This window comes from Musa acuminata, chromosome BXJ2-3 (assembly GCF_036884655.1).
Source record: "Musa acuminata AAA Group cultivar baxijiao chromosome BXJ2-3, Cavendish_Baxijiao_AAA, whole genome shotgun sequence".
NCBI classification, from domain to species: Eukaryota; Viridiplantae; Streptophyta; class Magnoliopsida; order Zingiberales; family Musaceae; genus Musa; species Musa acuminata.
Window position 1 is genome coordinate 2627398 of NC_088340.1, and position 19790 is coordinate 2647187.

The 19790-nt window shown below is 38.8% G+C and overlaps 4 protein-coding genes across 9 annotated transcripts; 1 reads left to right on the plus strand and 3 right to left on the minus strand.

Moving 5' to 3' along the window:
• Positions 1–148: 148 nt before the first annotated feature.
• On the minus strand, positions 149–1391 carry LOC135606895 (chlorophyll a-b binding protein 8, chloroplastic-like). The gene is made up of 3 exons (XM_065098245.1): positions 1154–1391; positions 966–1027; positions 149–883 (listed from the first exon to the last, which is right to left on the minus strand). Exons 1-3 carry the CDS (start codon positions 1298–1300, stop codon positions 268–270), a joined length of 825 nt encoding a protein of 274 aa, XP_064954317.1. The 5' UTR covers positions 1301–1391; the 3' UTR covers positions 149–267.
• Positions 1392–5365: 3974 nt separating this feature from the next.
• On the plus strand, positions 5366–8903 carry LOC103976968 (WPP domain-interacting protein 1). The gene is made up of 2 exons (XM_009392341.3): positions 5366–6859; positions 8170–8903. The coding sequence occupies exons 1-2, from the start codon at positions 5755–5757 to the stop codon at positions 8817–8819; spliced, it is 1755 nt and encodes a 584-aa protein (XP_009390616.2). The 5' UTR covers positions 5366–5754; the 3' UTR covers positions 8820–8903.
• A 539-nt stretch (positions 8904–9442) lies between these two features.
• On the minus strand, positions 9443–10113 carry LOC135606899 (photosystem I reaction center subunit V, chloroplastic-like). Its single transcript, XM_065098252.1, has one exon. The coding sequence runs from the start codon at positions 10039–10041 to the stop codon at positions 9601–9603; it is 441 nt and encodes a 146-aa protein (XP_064954324.1). The 5' UTR covers positions 10042–10113; the 3' UTR covers positions 9443–9600.
• Positions 9443–19064, minus strand: LOC135606897 (phosphatidylinositol/phosphatidylcholine transfer protein SFH13-like). Of its 6 annotated transcripts, XR_010485006.1 has the most exons (18): positions 18530–19062; positions 18180–18256; positions 17811–17889; positions 17409–17715; positions 17137–17236; positions 16390–16656; positions 15435–15512; positions 15256–15357; positions 15117–15166; positions 14947–15046; positions 14729–14827; positions 14519–14632; positions 13340–13508; positions 12730–13109; positions 12019–12093; positions 11710–11785; positions 11277–11536; positions 9443–11164 (listed from the first exon to the last, which is right to left on the minus strand). XR_010485006.1 is itself a non-coding variant. In XM_065098250.1 (17 exons), the coding sequence occupies exons 3-16, from the start codon at positions 17830–17832 to the stop codon at positions 11735–11737; spliced, it is 1914 nt and encodes a 637-aa protein (XP_064954322.1). In that variant the 5' UTR covers positions 17833–17920; positions 18180–18256; positions 18530–19064; the 3' UTR covers positions 9443–11536; positions 11710–11734. The 6 variants fall into 6 exon arrangements, 5 of the variants coding, with proteins under 5 accessions (XP_064954322.1, XP_064954321.1, XP_064954319.1 ...); XM_065098250.1 differs by having other exon boundaries at positions 9443–11536; positions 17811–17920; positions 18530–19064; XM_065098249.1 differs by having other exon boundaries at positions 9443–11536; positions 17811–17876.
• Positions 19065–19790: the final 726 nt, after the last annotated feature.

The following is a 19790-nucleotide window of genomic DNA, read 5'->3' on the forward strand; positions in this document are numbered from 1 at the left end:
ATGTACTTGTTCTTTGCTTGTTTATATTGAAGGATATCAAGAAGTAAGAAGTTGATCGGTTGAATTGTTTTTGATACACGGGAATTCTGTGATTGTTGATGGGGTTGGCTGCTGATCGCTGCACAGACACATGTAGTTCGACCGACAGTGAAACCCACATAATGTATGATATTAATCCAGTCACAAATGCCTTTCATATTGATAGGATGTTACAAGGGATAGATAAATCTGTGGCAACAAAGCATGTCACGATGAGCTGCAGCACCCTCAGTGGAACTTGAAGCTGGTCAAGATGTTGTTGTGCACAGGGTCGGCCAAGTGATCCAACAGGTTCTGGAACGGCCCAACTCCGGTCAACGCCGCCTGCGCAAAGTAGCCCAGGATGGCCAGCATGGCCAGCCGCCCATTCTTCACCTCCTTCAGCTTCAGATCGTTCATCGACTTCTCGTCCTTCCCAAAGCCGAGAGGGTTGAAGAGAGGTCCTCCAGGGTAGATAGGGTTTCCCGACCCCCCCAACCACTTCTCGAGACCTAAGAAGTACTGCTTCCCCATGGAGCCTGGATTTGCCCAGTCCTGGAATCTCCGGTGCTCCGCGAACCCCATGAGCGCCATCTCCAGCACGAACAGCGTGTAGGGGTCTGCCCAGTAGTTGTAAGTGCCGGCCGGTGGAAAGACGCCAGTCTTGAACCAGGGGAGTGCGGTCTCAGGTGGTATCCACCCGAGCTTTCCGAAGATCTCGGGCGCGATGGCGCCTACTGCGCCCAGCATGGCATACCTCCCGTTGATGACCTCGCCGTAGGCCAGCCATTTGGGCTCGATGAATCCTCCGGTGCCTTCGGGGTCCGACAGGCCAAGGGGGTCAAAGCCGTAGTCACCGGGGAGGCTGCAACCACGACAAGTTAATTAAGTTCCGGTGAAGAGGGAGCTCATGATCCATGAGCGAACTCATATTGCTTCTGCTTTACCTTCCGTCCAAGTAGGTGAGGGACTGCTTGGACGCAAACCAGAGCTGTCTGTCTGCTCCTTGCTGCAAAATATACCAGACGGATCATGGATCCATGTGACGAGATAGAAGCTATTCCATACACTACCGGTCGGCAGAAGCTAATCCAAGAAGAGATCAAAACGATTACTGTGCCAAGTTGCGACTGACCTTGACGGGAGGCGTGGAAGCTGCTCTGACGGCGAACGAAGCCTTCCTCGAAGAACCAAGAGATCTCGAGGGAGCAGACCGGAGGGGCCTTCCCCCGAGGAGCTGCCTTCCAGCGTCCACCGAGGAGAGAAAAGCCTGAGTTGCCATCGGTGTTTGCTGCCGCTCTTGCCTGCCTCTCCCTGTCGGTCGTAGCTGAGGGGGGGAATGGAAATGAAACCAGAGAGGAGTGAGTTCGAATGGAGGCCGGCAGGAAGAGAGAAATATGAGGCTGGTTCGAGCGGTGTGGGGCACGGGAATCTAAATTAGATATCAGGTTCGCCTATGGAAGATGAGGCCCTGACATGGCCGCCAATGACACTGCTACACGTGGGATATTTAGCGGATAAGAAGGAAGTGTTTGGAGCGTGGGTGGCTGACGATTCATTTGCGGCCCCATTAAATCTTGTGATGAGTAGATTTTCTATCAGGACTTGTGGCCTCCGTCGAGTCTGGTTAGATAACACCTGTTCTACCTCACAGAATTGATGGGCCATATTTTTGCAGCTGCGTGTCTCCATTCCCTTCTCAAGTTGCCATGCAAACATATGTTAATTTCCTTGTAATTAATCACAAGAATTTAAGGTGCTAAATTCATCAACAAGCAGATATTGGAAGAAGAAGAAGAAGAAGAAGAAGAAGAAGAAGAAGGAAGCTGCTGATCCAAAGGCCACTGGCGTACTTTGCACCTTCCATGTGAATGATGATTATTATCGGAAGGCACAACCTTGTTCGTATCAGCGACAATGATCAAAGAATGTAAAGTTATATTTATGTTAGTTGTTAAATAACTCATGCATCCCATAGAAATTTCTCTTCAAATAGAAGTTATTTTGGAATAATTCAAAGACATGAAGAACTTCTTAGTGGCCTGATTCCTCTTCGAGACATTCGACGTCGAATCGATCTAATTCTAAGAGTAATTTTGCTAAACAAATCTCAATACTAGATGTGTCCAAATGAACATGAAGAAGAGTTAAATAAATAAATTATGAATATATTACACAAGAGTTATATTTGAAAAAATTTACGTTCATAAGTCATTGTAGTTCTATTAATTCCAAAGAATGATGAAACTTAGCGAGATATGCGTCGAGCTATCAACCGGATTACCATAAATATAGATTTTTTATTTCATATGTTGAGGATATGTTCGATATACTTACTTGCACTCAATTTATTTTCTAAAATTGATCTTTGAAATAGTAATATAAATGACCAGTAGATGTTGAGAATTTTTCTATTCTATACTTCGCCAACACCAACATCCCTATAAGATGTTTAGAGTTTTCATGGGTTGGAATATTTTTATCGTCGATTTATTCAAAATTTTAGGATTAGTGTCGCTCCTCTAACTGATTGCATAAAAAAAGATTAGTTCAATGGACAATTAAGGCAAACAATAATTTTGAACCACTAAAGATGAAATTATCCACTACTCTTGTTTTTATCTTATTAATTTTTTAAAAATATTTAAAGTTGATTGTGATACTTTTTATATGGGTAATGGTGGAATACTTAGGCAAGAAGAATATCCATCTATATTTTTTAATAAAAAAAACTTAATAATACGAGAAAGAACTATTCATATTGAATTTTATGTTATTGTTCAAGTACTACGACAATAGAGACATTATTTAATCCAAGAAGAATTTATCTTAAATTTTGATTATGAAACTCTTAAACATATAAATTCTCAAATAAATCTCAAGATAATATGTAAAATGAGTAACATTTTTACAATAGTATATATTTGTCTTTAAGCATAAAAACGAAATATATAATAAAGTTATATATGCACTCAATTGATTATTTGTACTTTTTAATGCTATGTGTGCCCAACTAAAAGGATTTGATGCGATAAGAAATATTACTCTAATGATGAAGATTTTAGAGTAATATGAGAGTTATACAGCAGAGTCATCATGAAGATTATGTTATGAAAGATGAATTTTCTTTGGTGAAACTTAATTTTGTGTTTATGAATATTCTCTAAGAGAGCATATTATCTAAGAACTACACTATGACGGATTAGAAGATTATTTTACGAGAGACAAAATAGTCTTTCTCAAATTTTTTTGGCCTACAATTTACTGACATGTTGCACATTATGCGAAAAAGAGGCAAGATATACCATAGTTCAAAAGAGTAAATTCAGAATCTTGACACATATACTCCTTTACCAAATCCTAATGCTCCCGAAAAAGATAGTAGTATCGATTTCGTAATTAGTCTACCAAAAAATTAAAAAGGTACAATTTTATTATTATTGTATCGATCGATTTTTTAAAATGATATATTTTATTCCTTGCAAAAAGATGATAGATGCTTCTAAGCTTTATTTCAATGAAGTGATCAAACTTGTAGAATTCCTAAATCTATAGAGATACTAAATATCTTAGTCATTTTTAGAAAAGTTTATAATAGAAATTTGGCACCTACCTATTATATAGTAATACTATCATCTCAAATAGATGAACAAATTGAAGATGTAAATAAAATCTTGGGTAATCTGCTACTACGATGCTTTGTTATAAAAAGACTAAAACAATAAGATCTCATGCTATCTCGTGCTAAATTTGCTTATAATCACTATCTAGATATTGCTAAAGTACTTGAATCATCTTTATCAAGTTCAAAGGAAGAGGATTTTGTGGTTACCATGATAAAAATTCATAAAGAAGTAAAGAAGAAACTTGTAGCTAGCAACCAAGCTTATAAAGAAAAGACATCGTGTGAAGATCTTTGAATAAGGAGATCTTGTTTGGGTTTCTTTTGTGAAGAGAGAATAAATTTCACCAAAAACACACACTAAATTCAAAAAAAATTTAAAATTGATCGAGTTCTTAAAGAGAATTAATGACAATACTTACAAGATTGAATTTTTCTCTTAATGTTCGCACTTAGGATTTATCAATTTATCGTAACAATAATAATGATAACCCATGGATGAGTTCTTCCTTACTTACGTTTAACACTTAGGATTTATCAATTTATCATAACAATGATGATGATAACCGTGTTCTTTATCACTTGAGAATGATGATGTAATGAGCATTAAATGCTACAAGTTTTTAAGACAATAAATTTCAAGAAAATAATTCGTATCTTGAGATAATTATGAAATTTCAAAACTAATATGTATGATACCAAATTTAATATGTATTATGATTTATATTTAATTTTAGTAAATTATGACTCATTAATTAAATGATAAAGGGATTCTTATACTAAGAATCAATAAAATCTTATTAAGTTTTTATATTTTGAGGTAAAATTTTCTTTATCGTCCGTATCTCATTTCTCTCTCTCTCTCTCTCTCTCTCTCTCTCTCTCTACCTTCGTTGTTTCCCATCGACTGTGCTGACGGCTTCATTAATCAATAGATTCTGCCGATGTGAACTCTCCGTTGTAGCCGAGCTTTCTCTCTCAAGACCGCAGGCCAAAGGAACCGATCGTAGTGGTTTTAACGACGCTCACCAAACCTCTATTGGATTCCTGCGAAATCAGATTCCAACTACAGTTCTCATGCACACATCCTGCAAGCGTTGGTTTCAAAAGATCAAAGAACAAGTTGACGCCTTGGATTTGCAATTTACTGCTAATATGGAGGAGATAAGAACCAATAAATATGTGATTACATTCGGTGTTATTTCGGTGTAATTAATAGGGAGTCAGATAATCCACAAGAACCTGATGATGATTTCATTTTACGATCAGTAAACGGAACGATTAATTGTCTTGTGTGTTTTGCAATCCCAAAGACACACGAGAGAGAGAGAGAGAGAGAGAGAGATTCGGATTCAGGTACTTTGGTAATTTTCTTCGTATTCGGATTCAGGTACTTTGGTAATTTTCTTCGTATCGAGTGGCATTGGTCAAGCAAAAGATGCGATCCAACGAGTGCCTTCGCGGCTGCTGTGTCTCGTCTGACCCACCAAAAAGGATCGCTTTGTCTTCTTGTTGTCCTAAATAAGGGGCCCGTATGGAATCTGGCGGGACCCGGTAATGAAGGCCTGGTGTTAAATTACATTTTTCCTGTATGGTATGTCGGCCGAGTCAGGGGTGCTGCACTCCGCTTTGCCGCTCTTGTTTCTGACCACTGACATCGTCGCACGTAATAAATCACATTAAAGAATAATACCACGGCTCTTTTATTCCCCGCGCCCTCTCGGATTGCGAGCTCTCCCCTTTCTCCCTTTCCACGCCTGCCTCCCATGTAACGATATTTCCGCCCTCAGTAACCCTGATTTCGACGAAGGAAGCGCAGCAAAGGTTCGATTTTTCCTCGAAACCCGCGACTCGACTCTGTAATTCGAACGTTTTTGCCTGCAATCTTCGTTCGGTTCGGGCCGAATTCCTCGTCGTCTTCGGTTCTTTGACCTTCGGAAGGATTTGGGATCTTTGTCGAAGATTCCGGCGGTACGTTGTCACGTTCTCCGAGATTGGTAAATGATCTTTGTTGTCGTAGATTATTTAGTTTTGGTTCGAATACGGAGGAGGAGAGCTCTAAATTGGGGTCTGACGACCCGGAAGAGTATAAGGGAAGTGAAACCCCAGAAAAGATGGCTTCTTTGGGTGAAATAAAGGTGGAGCTCAATGGAGAAATGGGCCACGAAGAGCCTCCTCGGTTCGTTTCCCCAATTGAGATAGGTGGTGGAGATCCAGCTCGGGAGGAGAAAGGGTGTGTTTCTCCAGCGGAAGATATTTCCTCTCCTGGGGCCGTGAAGGCAAACGAAGATCCACTCGCGCGATCACATTCGAATCCGGTGGGATCTCGTTCGGGTGAAGCGACCCAGGTGGTGCCGTCGAAGCCGGCCCCTTTGAGGGGTTATGGATTGAAGAGGAGGAGGAGAATTAGGAGGGATACGAACAAAGATGTAATAAGCAATGTTGATTCTGCTCAGATTCTGGGACGCAGGCTTTCACACGCGGAGCCGTCAAAGGCTCGTGATGATAACAAGCACATGAGCGATGGAGAGGGTGAAGGTAAAGGTTCAGCTGCTTCATTGGCGTCGATGAACATAGGAGGCACTCCTTTTCTTGTCGCCCCCACCTCATTAGATCCAGAGCTCGATTTCTTAGTCACGGCTTCTGGTTTCAGTATAGGCATAGACTCTGAGAATAGTGATGACCATAGTAGTAAGTCATCTACAGCTGCAAGTGCTCCAAGGCTGCCGTACGAAGCTATTGGTTTTGGGAGGGACAGAAGCAACACAAGGATTGGTGGTGGAAAAGGATCAGGGCATGCTGTCCAACAAAGAGGCCAACGGGCAAAAGGAGGCAGAATCAATACTGGTAAGAAATTTAGAGAAAATCGAGTTAAGAATGAGATGGAGAACTCCTACTCAAGCATTGAATCTGACTTGATGAGTTCAAATATGGCTTTTGTGCGTGTGGACAGCATGGGTAGTTATGGGAAGCAGAGTGAGAAATCTATCAACTTTGATGGTGAACAGAGTGATGATGCTAGGCTAAGTGGGGAAGTTAGATCAGGTTTCTACATTGAGAATGGGAAAGTTGGAGATTCATCAAGAGAAGATTTATATGCGCATCTGTCAGGGGAGGAGAATAATACTAAAAGTGAGAACAGCCAACCAGGGACAGATCTTGATTCCTTTCTTGAATCAATTGTTTCTCTCCAATCGATAAAAGAAGCACTTGAAAATGGTATGCTACTCTGTCCTTATAACAATGATCAGTATGGCTTTTTTCCCTTCTCCCTTTCCCAGCGACCTTTGTCGTAAAAATTTTAGAATAGTTTATTAAGTTTCTGTATCCTTTGGTCAAGAACTTTGATATTTCATGTTCTTTGTGATCAAACATGATTCATTTAGCCTATTTAAAAGATATAGAGCTTATTCTGTCGAGTATTTTTTTTAATTTGTTTGTCATTGTGCCCTGGCAAATGTAACCATAAATTGATCATCAGCAACTGTTTAGGAAAATGTTGCTGAATTTGAGCCAATTTTAGATTAAAATGTTCTACAAGAAACAAGATAGATGTGCTAATATCTAGACTGTCATGAGACTTTGGTGCAGATCCTTCAAGAGACCTGCAAATAGGACGATCCTAGTTTAACCTTTGATGCGCAGAGTGATACAACTTAGCTTTCTTATATACTCAATAGAGTCATACAGGTTCTTTCTAATGGACTCATGTTTTATCAAAGATATATTAGCTTCACTTCATAGCCTTTAGTGTTGCTTTAGATCCACATCTTGTAATTTCTGATGACTATTGTTGGCCTTTATAGAAATTCCAGACTTATGCTATTGTTTTTTTGGCTGAAATCTCTCTTGATTATGAGTGAGTATCATGTTGTGAGCATCCAGGTTCTTTTGGGTCATAAGCAAGGGATTTAATTTGAGCTTTTTAAATACTTATTGATTACATGAATTTTTTTAATCTTTTTTTGTTCTTTTGCATCTTATCCTGTGGCTTGTAAATAGACGATCCAACAAATTTCAAATGAAATAAGATCAAAATGATCCACGGTTAGGATCTTAGCCATGTGTGTAGATTGTGATTCCAGTTGCCCCCATAGGTATCTCTTTTGCATGTGTTTGAGTAACAAATAGTGCAGATTTTCCCAGTTTGCATGGTGAAGTTGCATGGCAGGATTACTTGTATAAATGTTCTTTCCTTGCTTTTTTTCATAATAACTTGTAATTCATATTGAAGCAGTGAAACATTTACACAGTTATTGACTATCACCTAGGAATTTGGACAATACTGATGATGTATCAACTCATTTTTCTGGGATTTCATGTTGCTGAAATGTATATGTGGTCTGTTCTGATTTTGTCTTAGGACTCGAGTTCTGTAATTGTTTACATTTCTCGTTACAATTTGATATTCATGATTCAGAAGAAATATCCATTATGTCCCACATGATGGTGCCTAATGTGTTCTTTTTGTCTTTTTCCGAATTTTGATGTCGATGATAAAGTTATCTATTTTTATGGCATATCTACAGAAATCCAAAATATTGGGGGAATTGCAAAAGACACAATATCTGATGATTCTGACAACCAATATGAAGAAACAGAAGGGACTAGCTCCCCAAGTGTCGAAGCCAAATCTGCTGAACTGAACCAGAAGATAGGGCATCTGGAAGGCAAATTAGTTGAAGCAGTAACCAATGTCAATGCCAAGGAATCAAAAATACTTGAGCTTGAAGCGATCCTCAAGAAGAAGGAAAGAGAATGTACCAATCTTTCATTCCTTCAAGAGAAGTGCAAGGTGATGGAGGTTGAGCTTTCAAACCTGCTCGAGAAGATTATAGAGGCAGAAATCGGGTACTTGGTCATGACAAGAACTACTCAAAGTTGGAGTGTTCTAGCAGAAGATCACATTTCTCTTCTTGAGGAGCAGAGATCTCCATCTGGGGATCCGTCAAAGATGATGCTTATGGTGAACAGTGCTGAAAACAAACCTATGATGTTAAGAAGAGGAGCGGAGGAACTAGATAAGGATATATCAGTGACCCAAGAGGTCTTGAGACTGCATGGTAGAGTATTGAAGTACTCTCTTTGTCTTTCTATCGAGACGGTGATACTGTGTATTGTCTTCGTCTTGTTCATCATGCAATTATTGCCGTCATATAACGGTGTCACTCCCACGTAATTTTAGAGGAAAAACCCTGTGTACCTTCCATGTGTTTTAGGATATTTCTGTGTATTTAGTTCTAAGGAAAGATGAATTTAATCATTTCCTGCCTAAAACTTTTTTGAACCCTTGAGTTAGGGATCTTCGTCTAAAGGAGTAGCATTTCTATATAATGTTTATAATGTCTGTCAATTGCATATTTTCATTGTATTTTTATTAAGCTTTTGGTGAGAAAGGCTCACTGTGTTTATAATGTTTATAATGTCTTTTGCTGCTTCAAGGTGATTATTATTATTTGGTCATGTTCATGACCCAAGTTTGGACAATAAAGCATTTCTTCTTCTTTAAATCAAAAGACTCATTGCATATTGGTGAGTTCATTTCTAAATTGCTTGTGTTTTTTAGTATTTTTATTTTGGTGCAACATTATTTAATTGGCTTATTTCTGAATCTGAGTGATAATCAATTTTCACTTTGAAATTCTCCATATATGTGTTCTGCTTGATATGGATATGAGAGGAAAGAGAAAACATAACGTGAAGATTTATTCGTATAATTATATATATATATATATATATATATATATATATATATATATATATATATAATGTAAAGGAATGAAAAGAAGAAGAAGAAAAACATGGTATAAGCAATTTTTTGCATTCGATAAAGAGAAGCAGTAGCACCCCACACCGATAAACACACCGTCATCACATCCCCATATACATATATATGTATATGTATATATGATCCCGACAACAAGAAGACGTAGGTATATATATATATATGGGAAGAAGGTTCAACCAAAGAAATTGGGATCGTATCCATTGCTGGAGGTGGCAAGGATGTAGTAGGCGACGATGTGGCCGATGGATCCCCAAGCAAGCACGTCCACGATGTTGAACCCCACCGGATCGTTGGACTTGAGCAGCGCGGAGAACTCCTTCGCCCGGCTGTCGCCCGCCTCGAAGTGCGTCACGCCGTTCTGCTCCGGCAGGCCCTGCTTCGCCACGTTCTCGCGCTGGAAGTTGAAGAAGACGAACCTGCCCAGGAAGAGGGAGAGGCCGGTGCTGAGGCTGATGACCAGCGACGGGTTCAGCTCCGACCGGATCGAACCGGGTTTGCGGGCGCAGCGGGAAGGCTTGACGGCGACGGCCCGCGTCTGGGGCAGCTTGCAGGAGTCGGTCGGCTTGAGGGGTCGGAGGCCATGGAAGGAGGGGGTGAAGACAGTGGAAGCCATGGGGGAGTTTGGCAGGGAGTACTGTTTGTTCTCTCTCTCTCTCTCTCTCTCTCTCTCTCTTTTCTTTAGATAGACGATTGTGGTGGATGGCGTTGGCAGATATGACGATTGTGGTGGCAGTCGGGTGGGCTTGTGGCGGTGGCGGTGAGAGGTGTTGTGCGGCGGAGGATGGATGACAGGATTCGGCGGAGATGGCGTGGGTGGAAGTGATTGGCTGATGCCGGATAACATTTGTAGATTACACTATGTGGTGAATTTTCATCGGATTTCTTTATCCTTCTCTTTATATATATATATATATATATATATATACTTTGGCGTTTCGGAGGGCAGTCGAGACGTCCAGTGTGGGACCCATCCAAGTTGGAATATTGACTCCGTGTTGCGGTCAGACTTCAAGTTGAGAATGTTGAACGGCTTGCAAGCTAATCGATGGTATCGGATTGCGGCATGTCGACGAAGAGCAGTTCAACGACAATTCTTGCTGCATTTGCTGTTTAGATTCAACTGATCTGCCACAAGACTATTACGATGCGATCAACCTGCTAAGTGCACGTTAACAACTACGCAATTAACAAGTACACAGAATCCAATCTAATCACTTTTATATTGAATCAAAGATATCCAATATCAAAGTCCAAAAACCCGAGATTAAATTAAGAACGACAAAACACAAAAAGGAGCGCTATTACTCCGATTCAACGTTGCTTTGAACCTCGAGAAAAAGTAGCTGTTGCCTTCACTGCTACATGTAGTAATTTAGCTTTCAATGATCCACATATCTTAGACATGAGCAGAAGCTTTTTATGTGCTCCTGTGAGAGAGCAGAGCTTGACATTTTGTGCAATGCTTTTACACCAGATAAGTCTAGTTGTGCCGCCAAGTACACAATTCAAATGAATAGTGAATACTGTAGTAACTTTAGGTCTAATAGATAGTAGTCAGAGAAAACCTTTAGACGTCTATCCCTCATCAGTATACCATAATCCAAACTCGTTCTTCAAGCAATGCGCCAGTTGGTAAGACTTGTCATCGTATAGTTTGACGATGCTGATGATGGAATGGTTGGATGAAGACAATGGAACTCCACCGGGCAGTAACTGAGCCAGGATCAAGCATCAAACTGCAGCGTTACATATAAATTCCGTTACTGCATCCAACAAACAGAACTGGTGGACAAGCTCAAGATAAAGAAGAAAAAAGAAGAAAAGAAAACAGTAAACGGGAAATGACACATGTATTATCTATGAATTTTGCTCTTTGCTTGTTCTTTTTGCTTCTTTTACTGGACCCTCTAGTGTCTGGATTGGCATGCCAAACAATCAGCTCATAAGAGTTCTGTGCAGTTCGATCATCATTCCTTCCCCTTCTTTTTCTCTTTCTTCTCGAGAAAAACAAAAAAGATGTATGGAAGGAATTATGTCCTTTTGGTTTCGATCAGAACATCAGAAGTGTAAAGTTACTGTGTCACAAGGTATCAACAAAATTTTCTTCTCTGCACCAAAAAAAAACATGAAACCAAAGCCAGTCAGGATTAGTGTATAAATACATAGTAAATCATAATTGCAAGTTTAAAACGGAAGTAACAGAGTGATATGGAAAAAAAATACTATATATAGGAGCCACGATTAATTGACTAAAGACAGATTATCCACAAAGGGATCTTACATCCTACTAAGGTAAGGCAGACTGACTATTTGACAAATTTAAAAGTCTGAAGAATTGTTTGATGCAAGGTCAATGTCTGCAAAAGCAGAATAAAATAAATCAAACTCATTACTTGAAATGAATTTCACCCATTTATTTTTCCGTCTAAAACATATAAACTGAGACAATAAATATAAAAAAAAACGAAAAACAAAAGCCTGCTTTTGGCAGATAACAAACAGGAAAAGTAAGCCCACCAAGTAGCTAATGTAGTTAAAGTCGTGTTGCAACTGACCATCTATAATATGATAATGGTGTTTCTCAACTTACCCTAACACTGGTGTCATTTAGAGATTCTAAAGTTGCTTCGATCTCCAATTGCTTCATCACAGTTGATTGCAGTACCTAAATGGAGAAATTGAGATCAGATTAACCCGACCAAGAAATAACAAACAAATTACAAAGAAAAATTACGAGAAAGACAAATAGAAACAAGATACATATTAAACAGTAAGAGAGCTGCAAGGACTGAGCAGGACCAAGGATATCTCACATTATAGGCCAGCCATAAATATATCCAGGTTGCAGACTCATGGATAATATTTAGAAAACTAGAAACGTTTACATATTTGACAGAAAAACAACAAAATTAACAAATATAAAAGAAGATTTGTTCATTTATTATCCTCTATAAGATTGAAGGACTTCTGTATCCAAAAAAGTGAGACATTTTACCACACCAAAATATAACTTTGATGGAATGGCTGTTTCAAAAACATTGTAAATGCTGCACCAACCATGTCAAATAGAGAAACAAAGGCATCCAGCCAGCTCTAAGAATTGAATCATAACATTTACACTGGCTAAACTCTAGCAAAAAGTTCTTTCAAATAATTGCAGAAGTTAACGTGCAAAATGCTTGGATTTGGTAAGATATTAAAACTCAAATTTCCATATTTGAAAAACTAAGATATGAAATATCATCTCAAATAAAAGAGAAGACTGTGCCGAAAAACAAGAAAAAGAGAAGATAGGACTTACTTTATTTGTCTTGTGAAGATCAAACTCAACATTTTTTATCCTGTTCATTGAATCTAGGATTGCATGTTCTTTCTCTTGTGGAATCTCTGCAGGTTTGCGGCTAAGTTCATTCAATATCAACTCAAGCTTCTCGAGGCGTTCTATGTAAGGAGTGACTTTATCTTCCTTGACAGCTTCACTCACTATATGGTTATCAGGTATCAGGCTCGACACATCTGATGGATGAACATTCTCCAATCTCCTTTCTGGTCTCCTTCGAAAAATTCGAAGGAAGGATAACACTTTTACCAACAGCTTCATCAATGCTCTAGAAATATATTGTAGTTTTCCTTCTTCAGCATCATCCTTGATAGTATTGTGTCTATCAGTTGACAAGCCACCTGGAAGTATGAAAAATAAACATAAATTTTCCAAATTATCAATATTATGTAGGTCAACTTTAACAAAAGCAAAAAACAAGGACACTTAGTTAACATAAAGATACATTGCCAATAGAAGTCACGAATTTGCTTTTTATGACCAAATAGGGTTACTATTTTTGGTAAAGAGGGTGATTTTGTTGAAATAAAAATGTTGCATATGAATAGAATAAAGAATTAATTGATAATACCTAGGGAATTTGATGTTCCAGTGGCAAAAGCACAGCCATCATCTTTTATTTCAGTGGATGACTTCAAAGCAGATCCTGCTCCTTTTCCACCAGATTCTACAGGCTTAAAAACTGACACCAAATGTTCATCACGGCTGAAGTAGTAACCTGTTGAATCTGCACCTCTAACCTGTGAAGATAATGACAAACAAGGAAATTCACTAAGTTTTTTTAGTAATTATTACATCAATTGAAGAGCTTAAAATGAGAAACCACATAGTACATTCAAGAAATGCACAAAGCAGATAGAAGGACAAAGTGATTGAATATTAGTGAATGATTGAACATGAGCTGAAAATGATTATGGCTAAGCAGTACAGGAGCTAGATAAAATGGTTAATTTTGAGTATATTTTATGAGAGAAAGTTTGTGACATAGACCAGGTAACATAAAAAAATATTATGATACATGAATGTCTAAGATATATACAACTTAAGTTGGTTCCATTCATCTGTAACCTGTTTACACATCAGACTTTTACGTGCATCACATGGACGAATTTGGCCAGCAAAATAAATAGCAATGTCAAGTGATACTATTCAAACATGTCATCGTGCTCGTGATAAAAATAAACTAAAACATAATGATCTTTGGGAGAAAATATCCATTGAACCAGACTTTGGAGAAGAATAATAGGCCGGAAATATGAACAAGTTATGTAGTGATCTGGGAAAGGATTACACATAAGTACTTCTTAAATTCCCTAAAGTGATGAACCAATTGAAAAATTGAATGAAATCTTATCTTTGCAGAAGATCTAGTGAAGAAGTTTTCACAAACAAATAATGTATAAATAGGCAAAGGAAAAAAATGATAATCTTTGACAAATTTTTGACAGGAATATTCAGAATATGCATCTGCCTTTGGTCTCCTTCACTGAGGAAACATCAACTTAGAAGAATCTTTCAAAATGAACTATGATGCTTTCTTTAAATATAATTAATCCAAATAAGGTGAAAATGAAATCCTTATTATATTCCTTGCTGAAGTACCATTTTTTTTCTGTGCAATTATCTTCCGAGTATGAATTATCATGCTTACCATAATATCATGAAGCATTTCCAACACAGATGGAGCTGGTAATTGAAAATTCTTAATAGTTAATACTGACTATTTATTTAGCAGATACATCAAACTCACTTCTTCATTAACTGGGGCTAAATGAGTATATTCAGCAGTGCTAAATATGACAGGAGAACCTAGATCGTCAGCATCAGATCCTGATTCAGCAGTTGACGTATCGCTGTTTCTTCTCTGCCATTCATAGATATGAAGTCAATATAGCAATAAGGAGTGGTAGATCATCTACAAAGTCAACTACAGATAATTATTAGCAATTCAGCATCCTGCCTTTAACTGATGTCGCATACGATAAGAGGCATTGGCCTGTTCTCCATCAGATACATGTCTGATTTCCCTAATACATGCTGCTCCAACACTATTTACAATCTACAGAAAAAAGAAGGGTCATAGATCTCTCAGTTGATCAAAACAGTTGTATTACCATGGCAGAGTTTCACCATAAATAAAATGTGATATCACATCAATAATGACGATGAGATTCTTACCTTCATTATAACTGGGTCATTCCATGGTCCTTTATTAGATCTGAGGCACCCTCCTTCACTGTAGCAAGTACATGAACCACCTAGGAATTCTGGCAATTGGCTGGAAGTAAAAAAGAAAAACACAATTAATCTGCTAAGCAAACCCCAAGAGCATGAAATGACCCACCAACCTGGAGTCGATTGCTTCAAGAAGTTTACACTGGTACCTTGTGCCTAGTACCTGTACATGGCATCAACTATACCTATCATTCAGAACAGAAGCAGAAAGACAAAGTAAATGACATAATTCTTCAAAAGAATTGAGCCTACATGTATCTTTGAAGTTGTTTTGGGATCAAGAAATCCTTTTACAGTATTCCAGAGAAGCTTAAAACCATGGCCAGCATTAACTATGAACATTTGGTGTAGCGTCTGCAGAAAATTAAACAATTTAAGACCTTCCTCCAATATTAAGTGCTACGTAAGACAAATATCTTACATAAATTTACCTCGGGATAGTAGTCGCCATCTATCTTATGCATGTTAAGCAAGAGATCCCTTGCTGTCTTGCTGAAATTCTTCAAGCCCTATAATCCACAGTGGTGAATAACAGGTTCAGAATATGCTAACACCAAGATCACAAGAAGCAACTCAATTGATGGTTGGAGGTAGAGTAATGCAGAGGTGGGCAATACATGTAATTTTAGTACAGAACTAGCCATATCTTTTCTTCATTGCAATTAAACATAAGAATGATATAGGAACAGAAGCTAACATTTGAGATCCAAAATAGCCAAGATTGCATCTCATTGAGCTGGAATAATTAATACCAAAATATTATAACAGTGGTAAATACTCGATAAAGTTTCAAGCCTATGATAACTCTATTTGGGTGTCAACAATAAAATATCTACTTGACTCACATTTACATAAAGTACTGTTGAGAACAATAAATTTGACATAGCATCTTTATCCATTGCCTCATGATAGCATCTATAAACGGTGAGAGTTTAATTTAATGGATTGTTGGATATAGAATATGTTTCTCATATATGGAAAAACATTTTACTCTAAAATTAAAGATGAGACATTTTATTTAACATCAATGATTATCTGTGTTCATTGACTCCAATTTCTTAATGCTCTTTTGCACTTGTTAACATCTCATTTCAAGTCCTAGTGAGAGCAATTAAAGGTACCACATGCTATCTTTCATAAAACATCACATGGAACATGTAATGGTCTATATGTAACCTCATTTTCTGAAGTTTGTTTTCATCATATTCTCCAGCATCTTCTAATAAAACTATAAGAAGTGACAAATGGGGGCATAAATGCTACATCATTCTGGACAGAGCCTATGTTACGGCAGGTTAAGACCATGCAATATATTATTTGAAACATGTGCGCTTCTATCTACAGCACAATAAAGAAACCTTGTGGGAAGGAATGCAAGCGACATACCACACCATGTACATCTAGTATTGTTGTCGCTGAACCAATATGCCTTTTGGCAGCAAAAGAGCATGCAGGAAATTTCTCATGCAGGGCTCTCTCAAACTCTTGCACATGATATTTTAAGTAGCGATCTATTGTAGTTATGTGCATAAGCTTATTGGGCTCAACTTTCCCAAGTCTCTCAATGTACACAGGCCTTCCCTCCTTATCAACTCCATGGTAACCCTGAGGATAATAGTGCAAAACCTCCTCCAGCTCTTCAAACTCAAAGTCCTACAGTTGAACAAAATTTAGTATCTCTATCAGATAGCATTCATAAGAAAATGAACTCTTTGAATATACTCATGATTTAAGGTGAACTAATACACGTGATGAGTCATGCCTGACATCCATCTCATGCAATGGAAACAATAAAATGAAATAAAAGTTTAATATGATAAGATTATGGTTGCATTTGAAGTTACATGCTAGGTTTGGTTTTTTTATGAGCATGCCATTGATTACATTTCGTTGCACACAACTTATATAGGAAACTGGTGCATTTGGTGGAGGATTTCTTGTGGATGGATTTCTTCAGGCTTTGTTGTATCCTACTAACCAATAGACAATTACCATAAATGGCTCAATCAAATATCTATGTGTATTCATGAGCGGCATTACATGTGATTATGTCACACTCTTTTGATTTACTTACATGTATAATAATACTTGGCGCATGTAAAACTGCTGCATGGTCTGTGAAGATAACCTTACCTCCAGAATCAAGTCTGTTCCAAATTCTTCTCTCCATCGAAGCATCTCAGCCCACATCTGGATTGTTTTCTCAAAGTCGAACCTCCTAGCTTTGAGGAATCTGCATGAAATAAACAAAAGGCATAACCACAATGTTATAAAATAAGCATATCATACATAAAATTCCACATTTTACAAATATGTCATAGTTAAAACTGCAAACAAGGGGGGGAGGGGGGGGGGGGAAAGACCACACAGTAAGTGATCAAACTATTAGAAACAGAGCTCCTAACCTGAGTATCGTATGATAATCATCATGTTTATCAGGCAATAGTTCCTTGGCAATGAGTTCTTGCCGGAATGCATGAACTGCTTGCTCCTCCTCAGCATCTCTCACATCCTCGATTGAAAATGAAGGAACCCTGAAATCAACTTTCCTCTTACCTCGCTTCTTCAGAGAATGAGAGAATTTAGTGGAAGCATGCAATGCTTTCTTCCTAAGAGACGCAATTCTTGTTCTTCTGCGCTCATCCTCGTAGTTCTCCACATCAGGCCTTGTTTCTTTTCTTTCATCGTAAGTAAAAGATCCCTCAGAACATTCTGCAAGGAAGAACATTGTACAAGTTGAGAAGCAGGAAAACTAATCAGTTCCATGTATTCATTTGAGATTTCTGAAGGCCAAACAAACCACCTACCTTTCATTTTCTCAAAAGTCATAAGAGGAACCTTTTTCTCAAAACTCGGCCTTCATATGTGTTTAACTGCAACTGATTCCTACAAATGAGAATCGTAGGTCCATACGCTGCTGTTATATTAACAAAAAATTCAAGAAAAGAGAAAAAAGAAATCGGACAGAGAAGGGAAACAAGAAAGAAAAGCATGATACTCTTCGATCATGAAAACTTTTAGAACTGATAAATACTATAAAATACAACAAAAAAGAACCAAGATGTCATCTTTCTAACGCTCTTATCGTTCCAACTCAAGACAACACAGCGCACGATAGATCCACAACAAATCTAGAGATGAATCGATCGGTAAAAGGAAGACAAAGCATCAGTTACCTCGGGGAGAGCTCCAACATCGCCGAGATCCAGCCGCAAGGAAACCGGAGTGTCTACCGAAACAAGTTTCCCGGCACCTGCATTTGTTCAGAGGTCATTGAAGTCGACGAATTAAATCCCCTTCTCAGACCGACACCCGCCATAAATATCCGTTAGCCCCATTCAAGATCCAATTAAACCCAAAAGCGATTCTCTTAAAGCCAATCTGACGAAACCACTCGATCACCCAATCCAAAATCCAGGAGAAGAGAACCCTTCCCACTCCCCACTTGCTGATCCGAACACCCCAGAACCAATCGACACAATCCAAGATCTCGATTTACCATGGCAAACCAGCTATTGATCGTTACCTCTTTAAGGCCTCCCGACGCGGCAGCAAAAACCGAGATCTGAGATCCCACCGCAGAGCGAATCACATAAATCACAACAACAAAAATCGCAGCAGGCTTTTGGCGTCGGGCAGAGAGGAATTAGTTAGGATGAGTTTAAATCGCCGATCCGTTTTGTTAGCACTTGCCTATAAAAACGGGCGCATAGGAAATCCCCATGCGGTAAATGTATACCTAAAGATAAATGATCTTCTGTTTTACATGCACTTGGTCAAACACTCGCTCAGCCGAACACCCCCGTTCCATGGATGCCACGACGACGTGGATTCCAATATCATCCCTGTCGGGTAAACATCATCGCTCGTTTCGACTGTGAGCTCCATAAATGCTCCGAGTGACATCTAAGTCACCGGAGGCCGCCAATGGATGGATCGGATTCCGATAAAATTAGAAATTCTCTCCGATGAATTCTGCGGTGGTTAGCCCAGTGGACACGGAAAGAACACATCTTTGTACCTGAATTGGGCAAGAAGCTGCCATGAAAGGGAAGTACTGATGCATAAAGGCTGTTCGATTAAGCCAGCATGGGTGAGGTGATGATTCTTTCTTTCTACCTAAATCGACCAAAAGCTGCTTTGGCAAGGGGAAAGTGAGGTGACGAAATCAATTTGTGGTTGGTTTCTTTTGCCTTTGGAGCTTCACGGTGATGATGAGTTAATATGTTTTATAATATAAGATATTCTTGCAGCAGACAGTGGTGTAATGGGGAAGGCAGAAAGCATGATTTCGATGCATGAGGCTCCTGTCCCTACATGAGCTGCAGAGGTTGAAATGTCTATCAGATGATCCCCGGCGAAGAGATTAGAATATTGCTATCGAGGAAGATTGAGCTTCATTGTGTCTCTCCGTCAGCATCACTGTTTACTTGCATGCTTCAAGACCAAAGTGAGCATGTTAAGGTTGAATCGATCCGCAAATTGCGGGATGTATTGATGCAAGCCACCCCCTTCACAATCATAATTCCAAACGCATTCTTGTCCTTCTTCCACAAATGCCATGCATCTCATGACCACATCAGGGAGTGAGGTATTGTACTTTCATCTTCGGGGTTTACTACTACAGCAATGGAAATCGTTGTTACTTTGGCTTGTGTGGATGGATTCCGATCGTCGGATGTGTGGTGTCCGCCGATGCTACGGCTCTGCACAGAGATTCCTATCGACAACCAAATAATAATAGAGTTGCAACAGAGGAGTACTGAGAATGTCAGCGGCGGTGCTGT